The sequence below is a fragment of the Mytilus californianus genome, unplaced genomic scaffold (assembly GCF_021869535.1).
Source record: "Mytilus californianus isolate M0D057914Y unplaced genomic scaffold, xbMytCali1.0.p SCAF_39, whole genome shotgun sequence".
NCBI lineage: Eukaryota > Metazoa > Mollusca > Bivalvia > Mytilida > Mytilidae > Mytilus > Mytilus californianus.
The window spans coordinates 965,159-978,052 of record NW_026262689.1 but is presented as its reverse complement, the minus strand read 5'-3'; the positions used below and the strand labels follow the sequence as shown (position 1 = coordinate 978,052).

General features: G+C 31.4%; 1 protein-coding gene across 1 annotated transcript; it reads right to left on the bottom strand.

The window, feature by feature from the left end:
• Window positions 1-367: 367 nt before the first annotated feature.
• LOC127736875 (WAP four-disulfide core domain protein 5-like) lies at window positions 368-11,887 on the bottom strand. The gene is made up of 8 exons (XM_052247451.1): window positions 11,747-11,887; window positions 7,378-7,477; window positions 5,639-5,676; window positions 3,972-4,083; window positions 2,475-2,533; window positions 1,800-1,893; window positions 1,310-1,359; window positions 368-433 (listed from the first exon to the last, which is right to left on the bottom strand). The coding sequence occupies exons 1-8, from the start codon at window positions 11,792-11,794 to the stop codon at window positions 431-433; spliced, it is 504 nt and encodes a 167-aa protein (XP_052103411.1). The 5' UTR covers window positions 11,795-11,887; the 3' UTR covers window positions 368-430.
• Between the last annotated feature and the right edge of the window lie 1,007 nt (window positions 11,888-12,894).

Sequence of the window (12,894 nt, the reverse complement as noted above, 5' to 3'; positions counted from 1 at the left end):
CAACCAATAGTCAAAATACTGCAACATAGAAACCCAAATGACTGAGCAACACGATATGAATGGGTGGTTGCAAAATATAAAATTGAGTAATTTATTTTAATTTTAAAAAGTTTGTCACTCTCATACATATCTGCATACACTCTCTTGTATGTCCCCGATGGTACATAAAAAAAATGAATAAGGAAACGCAATTTAGTACCCCAGATTCGAGGCATACAGGATACAGAAAACAGAACGTTATTTTATTTCAATTAACATTTATTCTTATGTTTTCCTGATAAATTGTTCTAAAGAATAATACACGTGTAAATACATTGAATTTTAAAAAAATATCTATAATATGTGAAAAACAAGCAATTAACTGCAAAAAATTTATTAACAGCCTGTTAGTTTCAGCTTCTTCAAAATGTATCTTATCATTCTGTTGCACTCACTGCAAAAGGAATACAAAAGGTCAGTTAAAACACAAATATGCAAAAAAGTTTATATATATACATAGTTTCTGATTGGTTGTATAATAAAAACATTAACAAATTTACTCACGTTTCGGCCATTATGGCCTTCTACATTGAAATAAGTTGAAACAACAATTACATCGCTTAGATACGTCATCACAAACAAAACATGTATTTATGTGAATCAAATATCAAATACATAATCTGACAACACATCCCTTCTTGTTGAGTGTTGCCTACCCGATTTCAATTGATATTTTGCATTGAATATAAATTAATCTGTACCGTCAATGCATTTACTATGATTACACAATTCAAAAGTAATGTAAATATCAGATTTGAAATTTACAAATCATTTATTTCAAATGTGAAAATAGGGTTAATTTATGGTTTTATCTTATTCCCCTTCATTTAATAATTTTAGTAAGCCACCACTGTCTTATTGGTAGAGCAATCTTATTCGCTACCATTAATTAAACAATCATTTGATAGTACAATTAATAACTTTCAGCAAAACAATTTATAAGGTTTTATATGAGATTGATGATAAATTGGTTTGATTTTTTTTATATTTTTGGTGTTGTAACGCCATTTTTAAGCACCGCATTTAGGCTATTTCGTGGCGGCCAGTTTTTATTGGTAGAGGAAGCCGGAGTGCCCAGAGAAAACCATCGACCTTCGATATGTAAACAGACAATCCTAGTCAATTAAGATTGTAATCGAGTGCACCCGTACGAGCGGGGTTCGAACTCACAACCTCAGTGTCGACTGGCTAGTGATTACAGTAGTAACTACTTAAACCACTTGGCCACCGGTGATAAATTGGACGAATTCGTTAGATTATGTTTACTCACATTTGGTTCTGTACATCCTATTCCACAAGTAACATCACAACATATTTTACCTGAAACAATATAATTAATACATTTGATTCAAAGACGATTGAAGCGATGGAATTCTTCATCACAACTTAAAAAGGAGACGCCAAAACTAAGCATGATAAAACAGATATCGTCATTGGCAACGTAAAAAAAGTAATGATGCCAGATATAAAGATGAATTATTACATGATATGAGATGTACTATTTATTCTTGTTTTCTTAGCACTGATACCAAACATGCTTTTCTGTTTCCCCAATCTCGTGACACATAATGATTGAGTGAAATCCACAGCAAGAATTAATTCACAAAGGATTACCTTAAAACCACATTGGAATCGGTTCAAATGTCCTGATAGGGACGGTTTCAATCAGATTTTCAATCAAATAAATAATCCTCGAATGTTCGTTGTTTTGAATTTATGTCTCAATAGCTAAGTTGTATTTAATAGCTGAATGTACTAACCTTGGGCACATTCCTTATCGTGACTACATTGGTGCAGGTGACAGGCGGCCACCTTGTTTTGAGAAGATCTAGAAAGACACTCTGGTCGGGGCTTCTACAATATTTTTTTTTTAAATATTAGAAAAATCAAAAAGAAAAATGTCTATTGGTTGATTTAGATTATTTATATTGTTGTTGATTGATTAATTTCGTAGATACAATGTATATTTTTTTTTTTTTTTTTTTTGGTATCGACAAAGGGTGCATACTAGCAATGAGACAATTTGTAAACTGTTGATTATTTCAATGTATGGTTCATCTGTATCGACAAAATGCACACCAATAAGTATCCGACGAATAATAATGAATTTACAGTATGGTGTTTTAAGTTCTATAATACTCAGAATATGAGAAAGTCTACTTTACTTACCAGTCGTTCTCCTTTCATTTTAAGAACCAATATATTCAAAACTTGTTTAAACCAAAGCTTTCTGAGACCATGTACATAATGTACAATGCTTTGTGTTGCAGATGGACTAATATTAAATTAAACATTTTTGTTTCTCTATTCTTTTTTTGCTCTTTATTTTGCCCTTTTTACCCATAACTCTTAACTTCTGTAACAGCTATTTGGAAATTATAACCTGAATATCAAAACACAAACTTGTGAAATATAATTTATTTTAAGCTACTTGCTGTTGCGGGTTCTTTACACTTTCGAGATCCGCATATATTTGGACAGCATTTCTTAGTACCTAAATAGAACGGAATTACAATTGTATTAAATTAATTGATTGTTGGTGTTTCAACGCCACTTTTTAGGCTATTACGTGGAGGCTATTTTTTTATTGTTGGAAGAAGCTGGAGTTGCCGGTAAAAACCACCAACCTTCGTCAATCGTGTTTAAACTGAACGGCAAATTGTATTGAACATTTAAAGATTTTCAAAAATTCTATTATTATTGGAGGTACAGGGGGATACATCTATTTCTATAGTAAGGTACGGTTTAAAAGGCATCACCGTTTTGGATTGTCTACCATATCCAAAATTAGTTTTGTTTAGATCTGTGGTTACTCATAAGTCCTTTTACCTTTGCCCTTTGCCCTTTGCAACATGTACACAATTCAAGGGAAAAAAACATACATAATACACATTTCAATTTTTATATGTAGTTCAAAAAATGTAATGATGACTTATTCTGCATATACACCTATTCAGACAACAGAATTTAAACAATTTACAAATTTTAAAAAATACGATACTGCTATGCAAAAATCCCCCCCGCCATACAAATACTTCCTGATGGGAGTTTGAAACGACCTTAACTAGCTATACAGTCCTCGCGCGGTTGGTAACACATTTGTAAAGGTAACTGTGAAAATTATGCAGTGTTCATTTCATAACTTTTTTTAAAGTGAGAAATCGAGGTATATATCGTAATGGTTGTTTTTCTGGCTAATTTCTTTATTTTTATTTGAAAAAAAAATGACTGTAAAAACTAAAGCAGTGTTTATTACATCTTTTTTCAGTAAAGTGAAGAATTAGCAAGATTCAGCTTAAGGTTTATTTTCTTGGCAATTTCTTGTCAATGGTCCTCGTTAAAAAGTCGCAGTCGGTTGTAGGTAATAAGTTAAACTAAAGCTTATCTGATCATAGTTTACACTTACGGTTATCATGTTAGCAATAACACTAGATTTGTTATTGTATTTAAAATTTGAATTACTTTTATTATTTCACAAATTGTAAACACGCTGTTTACCTTCTTCATTTCTTCATTATACATCATTCTAATGCAACATTGTTTGTTACGTTCAATTTGATTGGATAACGTCACAAATTTTCATTGCATCAATTCATAATTGATGCTATGAAAACTTTCGGCCAAGCGCAGACGACGTATGGCAGATTTTTAATGTATCATTTGACGTTGTTTTCTGTCAGTTTCATTAGAATGATGATAACAATATTGTATTCTAATCTTCGACGGCATCAATTGATGATTTGATGGTCGCAAATACCCGTTTACTGTCTCTGCTAACGTATCGCCAGTAAACTTAACTTGCGACCATCAAATCACCAATTGATGTCTTCGGAGCTTAAAATACAATACAGTTATCTCCAAATTTGTTGTTTTCGTTTTTTTTTTGCATTTTTATTTCTGTTTTGTAAACACTATAAAAACAAAGTACATACCTGAGCAGTCTGCATCATTACCTCCACAATTAGAAATAACGAATGCTACCATACAAAAACTCACTGGTTTTTCGGTAAAAGTGGGACATAGTCCATATTTACGCTTCACTGTCTGAAATTATGATTGAAAAAGGGATATCTCTATACATATGTATATTACTTTGAACAGTTCGTATCAGTTGGACTTAAGTCGCACTTTGTCACGCTTTGTCAACTCGTCTTTGTTTTGCATTTTTTCTACTCTATGCTTTATCTCTTTTGTTTTGTAGAATTGTTTATCGATCAACATTTGTTTACGCTAATATGGCTTTCTTAAAATTATTACAATCTATAAATAAAAAACCCACATATATCCCGATTTGATAAGAAGGGTTCTTAATTATATGATAAACATGTTTCAAGTTGGTTGTCAATTATGGGAGGAAAAAAGAAAACAATCGGTGTTCCTCAATATTAAATGACATGTTCACGTTTCTTAGACAGTTAAAGAAACAATTACCTTCTATGTTTGAAATTATATTTTTTATAATAAGTGAGAAACATGAGATACATCACAAATATTTCTTACAAAATATACAAATCAACATGCACCTAGAAATTTTGTTGTGAAAAATGACGGAAAGGGATCTATAGTAAATATATATGAAAAAAGTAAAATAAAAGAAATAATCAACTCTGAGGAAAATTCAAAAAGGAAAGTATCTAATCAAATGGCAAAATGAAAGCTGAAACACATCAAACGAATGGATAACAACTGTCATATTCCTGACTTGGTACAGGCATTTTTGTATGCAGAAAATTGTGGACTAAACCTGGTTTTAAAACTAGCTAAACCTCTCACTTGTATGACAGTCGCATCAAATCCAGCATATTGACAACGATGTGCGAACAAAACAAACAGACATAATAGGTAAACATGTCAAAAATATGGGTACAGCAGTCAATATTGTGTTATTATCTTAATCACTATAAAAACAAACAAATATGTAACAAATATATGATACATTTTAAAAAGGGACGAAAGATACCAGATGGACAATCAAACTCATAGATTGAAAATAAACTGACAACGCCATGGCTAAAAATAAAAAGACAAATAATAGTACAGAAGACACAACATAGAAAATTAAAGACTAAGCAGCACGAACCCCACCAAAAACTGGGGGTGATCTCAGGTGCTCCGGAAGGGTAAGCAGATCCACAATTGTTCACGATGTACACAAAGAAAATAATCACTAGAACAGCAAAACTTTTAGTGAATTCACGAGTGTTTTCTGTATTTAAAGAACAATGATTTGGTTCCTAAGTAAAGGCTTCGTTTTTATACATTACAAAGACTCCCACGTCACTTAATGGCTAAAATAAAAACGCCAAACAGACAAACAATTGAAAACAAAACACAACACAGAAAACTAAGAAGTATCAACTTTAACCTACTGAAACTTGAGTGTGATATCATTTGCTCTGGATGGGTATGCATATCCTGCTTCACATATAACAACGATCGTTGCTCATGTAAGTATGATTTTGGCGATAAGTCAAATTCTGTAAGTCACATTCGGATTTCAATTTAAATATTGTAATAATTTTCGGTTTGTCATGAAAAGATTTAAAACGAATGAGACAATAACTCTTACTTTTTGTTACCCCTAACAAACATTACTTACACATTCTTTTCCACATTCTCTTGGGCAGCACATCGAGTCTAGAAAATATAAAACCAACAGAAAACAATAGAATATTACAGAATCGAAGAAAATGGAATATCTATTTCTAGTTCAAATACTGAATGTATTTATTCGTATTGATTAGAATTTAATGCAGCTAATTGCTGATAAACAAAACATTTATTTCAAAAAGTATTGAATTTATTTTCATATGGCAATGTTAAAAATAATGGAAGTTAATTTGGCTGTTAACTATGAGTGAAAATTACACAGTCAATTACTAGGTTAAACACACTTAATCATGTAGTTTTTTCCCCATTTTTATATTGGCTATTTCCCCATTTTCATATTGGCTATTTTCCCATTGTCAATGGCAAAAAATGACGGCAGTGAATTGATTGCTTACTGTGTAAAATAAAGATAAGATTACTGCATTGAAGACTGGTTATGGCCCAAGAAAATAAAATGCTTGATAACTATTTCAAATTGGCACATAATGTTTAGAAATGCATAGGGTCAAGAAATATAAATGAAAAACATTATGATTTTTATCTGATGACGTCACAATTACGTCATTATATGTACTGTTTAAAAAAAACGATGAAAAATACAGAATTTATGCAGTTTTCTATCTTTATTTCCGTTGCGGAAACATCGTGCGCAGCCAAGAAACAACAAAATAATTTAACAGACGCTTTATTAAAACTATTGACATAATTTCATCAAATATAAAGTTGTTTCTTGGGTGTGCACATACTTTTTGAATCTAAAATTTACTTAAAAATTTGATGAAAAACAAGGAAAATCACGAAATTTTACAAAATTTTACAAAATATGCAAATCATATGATAAATTTTAAATTTGGAGTAATTTTTCGGCCAAATAAGGGCCTTATTGCCCCTACTACTTTATCACTTATATGATATCTTAGTCCACCCTACGGTATGTGCCATTAGAATGTCAACAATTCGAACTGATAACTTAAAGTTTCAGTCGTCCTCATCCAAGTCTGTTTTCAATTAACACATAACTGAGTAGGTGCAATGTTAGAAAAAAAGTCTACACGAAAAATGGCATTTGCGTAAAGTTTTATTGGTCTGTCATATATTTGTTTAATTGGCAATCATATCGCTTCTACATAATCTATATCATAATCAATGGCTCACTGGGTCATTTAAATAAACCTACCTGTGTGAATATGTCGATAACAAATTCATATTACAGGTCTAATAGATATATTACCAAACAATTTGTCAGAATTATGCACAAAGAGAAAAAGACCGAATATAGAATAAAGTCTTAAAAATAACATCTGAAGAGTTGTCGCATTGGCACTCATACGACATCTTAAGATATCTATTTCATTTTTTTATGCTTTGTAAACGTTTTGTTGGTTAAGTGTTATCACTGTCCATACACAAACCACTAAAACTAAATACGAAACTTTAAAATCAGCATTGTGTGTTCTTTATTTGAATTGGGAAAATCAATTTATTATACAGGTCTTTTATACCCGTCTTCTACGAGATAGTTTCCGATGATTTGAAAAGGACCATAAAATGAAACCTTTTTCTCAGTCGTTTGTATAAGCTTCTTGAATGTTTTTTTTTATGTAATATATTTTCTTAAATTATAATATTGGGACACTTGGTGATAACAACTCGTAGGGTTGAGTTGTTTGTACGGTTAATTTTATTCAAATACATCTTAACGATTTCAAAATGTATTAATAATCTTACCGTGTCCACATTCACTATCTGTCTGACATTTATCCGTTTTAGGTAAACCGGGACATTTTCCTGTCTGTTTTATCTTTGGACATGGTGGATCGATTGCTGACTGTATAAAAAAAGACAAGATTACTGTATTAAAACATGGTGTATTGGTTGCTAACTGTATAAATAAAGACAAAATTATTGTATTAACAACGTACGTAAAAGAATTATCAATCATATGATATCTAAGTCTGCACTATATTCTGTGCCATCACAATTTCTTCAGTTTATTCGTTTCCAGTTTAAGAATAAACTAACGGTAGGGATTCGAATGTTTGTTTAACTTTTTTTAATGTAAAAATAATACTATAATTGCAGTTTATATATAGATATATATATTGCGTGCCGGGCATAGTGCAAGGCGATTTGGTGCCACTATATAATAGTAGCATGCGTCGAATCCAGGCAAGGGAAAAACAAAAATTAACTTCCGCAGATTTACGGATCTAGCATTGTCCGGCTGTTATTTAGACGAATTATATATACATAATGTGTTTTCAGCCTTGTATCACCATCACTGGTGATCTGATTGATAAAATCTGTCGTAGAGTTGTCACTGGTTCAGACGTACATGCATATAAATTGATGTTCAAAAGTTCAAGTTTGTAATAATCAATGTTTGCAACTGTATTTCTTTATCGCCAATTGTTATGCCCCTTTTGTGGGCATCATGTTTTCTAGTCTGTGCGTCCGTTTGTTCGTCCGTTCTTTTGTCCGACTGTTCCGCTTCAGGTTAAAGTTTTTGGTCGAGGTAGTTTTGATGAAGTTGAAGTACGATCGATTTGAAATTTAGTACACATGTTTCCTATGCTATGATCTTTTTAATTTTAATGCCAAATTAGAGTTTTTACCCCATTTTCGCGCTCCACTGAACAAAGTAAATGATAGTGCGAATAAGGCATCCGTGTACTATGGACACATTCTTGTGTTCCAGCTACTTTTAATGTGTTAGTCAATTATAATTTGCAGCATGTTGACTCATGCGAATAATCCTATATCTCTATTTCATAATGTTCATTTTATTAAATTAGAAAAATATCTTTTGTCGATATCTATCAATTAATTTAATTTTGTGTAATCAATTAAACATTGATTTCTAAAGTTGTTGAAATCTGAACACTTGATGTGTTTTTAAGTATACTAGGAAAATTCAGAGAAACCAGACAAAATAGTCGACGTCGAATCATCATATTTCTACCATAATTGTTTTACGTAAATAAGCATATTTCTAGCAAAACAAATCACTTTTCCGACAAATGCAAAAGTGGCGACCACAATGAGACACTATGGCCATCTTTCTGTGTGTCTATACATACTTGACTATTTCCGTTTTTAGCTTGTGCATCGCTGGTGACGGTCAATATTTCAAGGCACCTCAGACAAACCTAATTTCTAAAGTGTTATTTTCATTTGCAAGATGCCATTTTTTTACAAGTCTACATGAACTGCAAATGTTTTCCATTCTATTTTCAACGAAATATATTCGATCATTATCATAATTATATAATAGTCTAACTGTGTATGTGTTGTTTAGTTTTGGAAATAATACTTTCTTGCACCATTGTCCTTTTTACGACTCTCCAAGACACGTTAAGAGTCATCAATTTGAAACGGGTTTATTTCTCCAACTTTTTCCGGCTGCTTACAGAACAGACGTTTAAATAACACACTATCATATATATCACACTATGTTGTCATTTATATAAAAGATCCTTACACACCATTGCAAATAAAGTAAAATAACTCGTTGAAAGAAATATTGACATGCAACAAAAGACGATTTTATTTTATATTTTATCAGCCTCTAGGAATATCAACGTATTGTTAAACTTAGTTATTATACAATTGTAAATGCAAATATATCCTGCTTTCTTCATTTGAAACAATAGAGCAATGGCTACCATCTTGTTAGTTGAAATATTTACAAAACTTTTTTTTTTTCGGAAAACTTAGGAGTTTCTACCTAGAAATAGATGAGCATAGCTTTTATTGACAACTACTTTCGGAATTTATGGTCCTTAATGTTCTTTAACTGGTACTTTATTTGGCCTTTGAACTTTGTTGATTAGTGCGTCGATGATAAGTTTTGTATATATGAATCGCACGTCGATTAGGGCGTACACATGTATAAGCCTGATATCGTCAATTAGTTTATTTAGTGATCGTGAGAAGGATCCTAACTTTCCACTAGTGTATACAACAACAAAAAAGTTTCTCGTTTGAATTATTTTACATTTGTCATTTCGTAGCCTTTTATAGTTGACTATTCGGTAAAGGTTCTGCTCATTGTTGAAGGTCGCACGGTTACATTTGATTCGTATGTCATTTGGTCGCTCGTAGAAATTTGTCTCATACTAATCGTACCATATTTTTTTTTATTTTTACATTATTCTATAGGCAAATGTATCATACATTAAAAAACCAAATATAACATGTATTTGTAAGGTAAATGAAAAAAAAATGGCCATTCAAAACTTTATTGTTACCATGATAAGATGTAACTAAAGCCATGAGTAAGACAATTTTAACATTTCTGCTGTTAAAAGATTGCCTACATCTTAGATAAATCTTCCCAAACCAAATTGTAATTCAATTTCTTTATTACATAGAATAAAACAACCGTAGACGATATATGTAAAAATGTTGACCTTTTGATACAAATACATTTTTTCTAGTCCGTATTTTAAGGAGTACCAATTATTCATAGCTAAAATAATTTTGTTTTATCTTCAAACAAAATGATACACAATTGTGTCACCCCCTAACATAGTAGAAAGTATCGTTACCATTAGTAAAGTATATCAGATAGCATACAATCAATCCTTCCTTTAACAAAAATGCGTTAGGATCAGTATCAAAATCTAAAATGTCCCTTTTTTGTTGTTGTTGTCAATAATAAAACTTGAATATTCAATTGATACATTTTTAAGAGGAAATAATCATAAATATTTTAACGGCAGTAGTAACACGTGAAGTAGATTAACTTATGCATAAAACAGAGATTATTTCTAACGATTGTCTGATTATACAGTATTAGAATTTTAATGGATTCCGTCCAATACACCAGTTTTCATTTACTTCTTTAATTCAGGCCATGATATCCAAGTATTGTTCTTTGGTGGCCTGTATATAAGACAAAATATGTAGTGTGTTTGTTAATGAGACAATTATATACCTGGGACCTAACGATGTTGGAAACTATGAGTTTGTCTTTCATTTTATAATTGATTTATAAAGGAGTTGGTGTTTGATTTTTGTTGTTTTTGCAATAGTATTGACAGCCCTTCTGTTAAAAAAAAGTGGTATTAAAAATAGAATTTAACGTTTTGCTTACAGGATTGAAGCACTTATGACGTATTGCGTTCCTCTTGCTCGTCAGTTCAGATTGGGGCTCTTCGAACGAATGGAAATGGTAAAATGCTTTGTTTATTTTGTATGCCCTCTTTTTATAGTTTATGTGTTCTTCATCTGAAGATGACTTTTTACTGTACTATATTGAATTTACGCTCAACTACACAACATTCTTGTTTTGGCGTCCTTGTGAGATTTAGAAATATGTTTCCGTGATTCTTTGATTTAGTAATGTTGTATTAATTTTGATGTAAGTTTAAACAACTCTGTAAATGGATCCCAATTATTGCCTTGTTAACCAATTAAAATGCATGTCTGTTTGGGTTGCTTAATGTTGTCAATATAACGAAATCAAATACGGCTGTCATACAAGTTAGAGGTTTAGCTAGCTATAAAAAAAGGTTCAATGTTGGCCCTTGGTTAAAACAATGTTAACGAGTAGTGCATAAGAAACATCCCAAAGGGTACATTGCAACAAAATAAAAACAAATGTAGATATGTCAAGAACCTAGCTTGCTTAGATGGATGAATTTGTTGAAAACTGTATCGATAGTAACATACAGGTTTATTTAATAAAATGACAAGTATTCAATGTAAAGGAGAATGGGGAGTAAATGTATTGCTGATTAGTTTAGGAGGGGGGTAAATGTATTGCTGACTAGTTTAGGAATACAGAGTTAAATGTTAAGCAAAAACATGGATTTTACAACAAAATATGATCTGTATACGCTACAAACGAAAGTTTGAAAAAGAACGCACCAATATATAATTGTAAATTTATACGATGTTTAATTTGTAGATTTCGATTAAAGAATCAATTTTGAATTGATACGTACATCTGTGTTGGTACATGAACACCAACTTTATTTCATATTATAACAAAGTAATGATCTAAATAGATAAATTAAATCCATCAGTGCAGTAAAAAAAAAAAGGAAGAACATTACGTTTAAAAACAGTTATTAGTATTTATATAACTTACATGTGAATGAATTACACAAAGTATCAAAATCACAGCTGACCACATCATCGTCGCGGATTTAACTACGACTTATACTTAAAGTTAGCAGAAAGAACAATATTTTAAGTGTGAAATTGTTTATATAACAAAATTGTCATTATTCCATAATGCGCATAACATTTGAATGCATATTACATGTTGTAGTAAATCATATTAACCTGATTAATGACCTACTACAGCATGTTACATACAAGAAAACAATCCGTATATTTTACAGCTCAACCTTTCCGTAATTAAATGTTAAAACAATTAACAACAGATTTTTGTAACGAACGAGAAAACCAGAGGGCCAATAAAACCATTCAGAAGAAGAAAATCATACAAAACCATGGACAACAGACAAAGTATATTTATCATTTGTCATGAAGATGTTTTCAAGTAATTCAAATGGAGCAGCTAATACTGTAGGTTTAAAGAAGATGTGGGATATACGTCAATGAGACAGGCATCCACGAAAAATATAAGCTAAAGGAAAAAAATTGCGGACAAGGGTGATCATTGGGGTTTGATCAGACGATCATTTGTTTATCAAAAACATACACCTGATAAATGTTGCTATTATGTACATCATGTTATTGTCACGGAACATGTTCCTTAGATAACTGTAAACAAGGACATTAATACACATAATACATGATGCTATTGTCACGGAACATGTTCCTTTGATAACTGTAAACAAGGACATCAGTACACTTAATACATGATGCTATTGTCACGGAACATGTTCCTTAGATAACTGTAAACAAGGACATTAGTACACGTAATACATGATGTTATTGTCACGGAACATGTTCCTTTGATAACTGTAAACAAGGACATCAGTACACATAATACATGATGCTATTGTCACGGAACATGTTCCTTTGATAACTGTAAACAAGGACATCAGTACACGTAATACATGATGCTATTGTCACGGAACATGTTCCTTAGATAACTGTAAACAAGGACATTAGTACACATCATACATGATGCTATTGTCACGGAACATGTTCCTTTGATAACTGTAAACAAGGACATCAGTACACTTAATACATGATGCTATTGTCACGGAACATGTTCCTTAGATAACTGTAAACAAGGACATTAGTACACGTAATACATGATGT

Excerpts from the sequence above, each read along its gene's own strand:
- LOC127736875 (XM_052247451.1), bottom strand. The coding sequence starts at position 11,794 with ATGATGTGGTCAGCTGTGATTTTGATACTTTGTGTAATTCATTCACAT. Across the intron at positions 2,534-3,971 it reads TAATGATGCAGACTGCTCAG|GTACTAAGAAATGCTGTCCA; the intron begins GTATGTACTTTG and ends CGTTCTATTTAG. Across the intron at positions 1,360-1,799 it reads CGATAAGGAATGTGCCCAAG|GTAAAATATGTTGTGATGTT; the intron begins GTTAGTACATTC and ends ATATTGTTTCAG.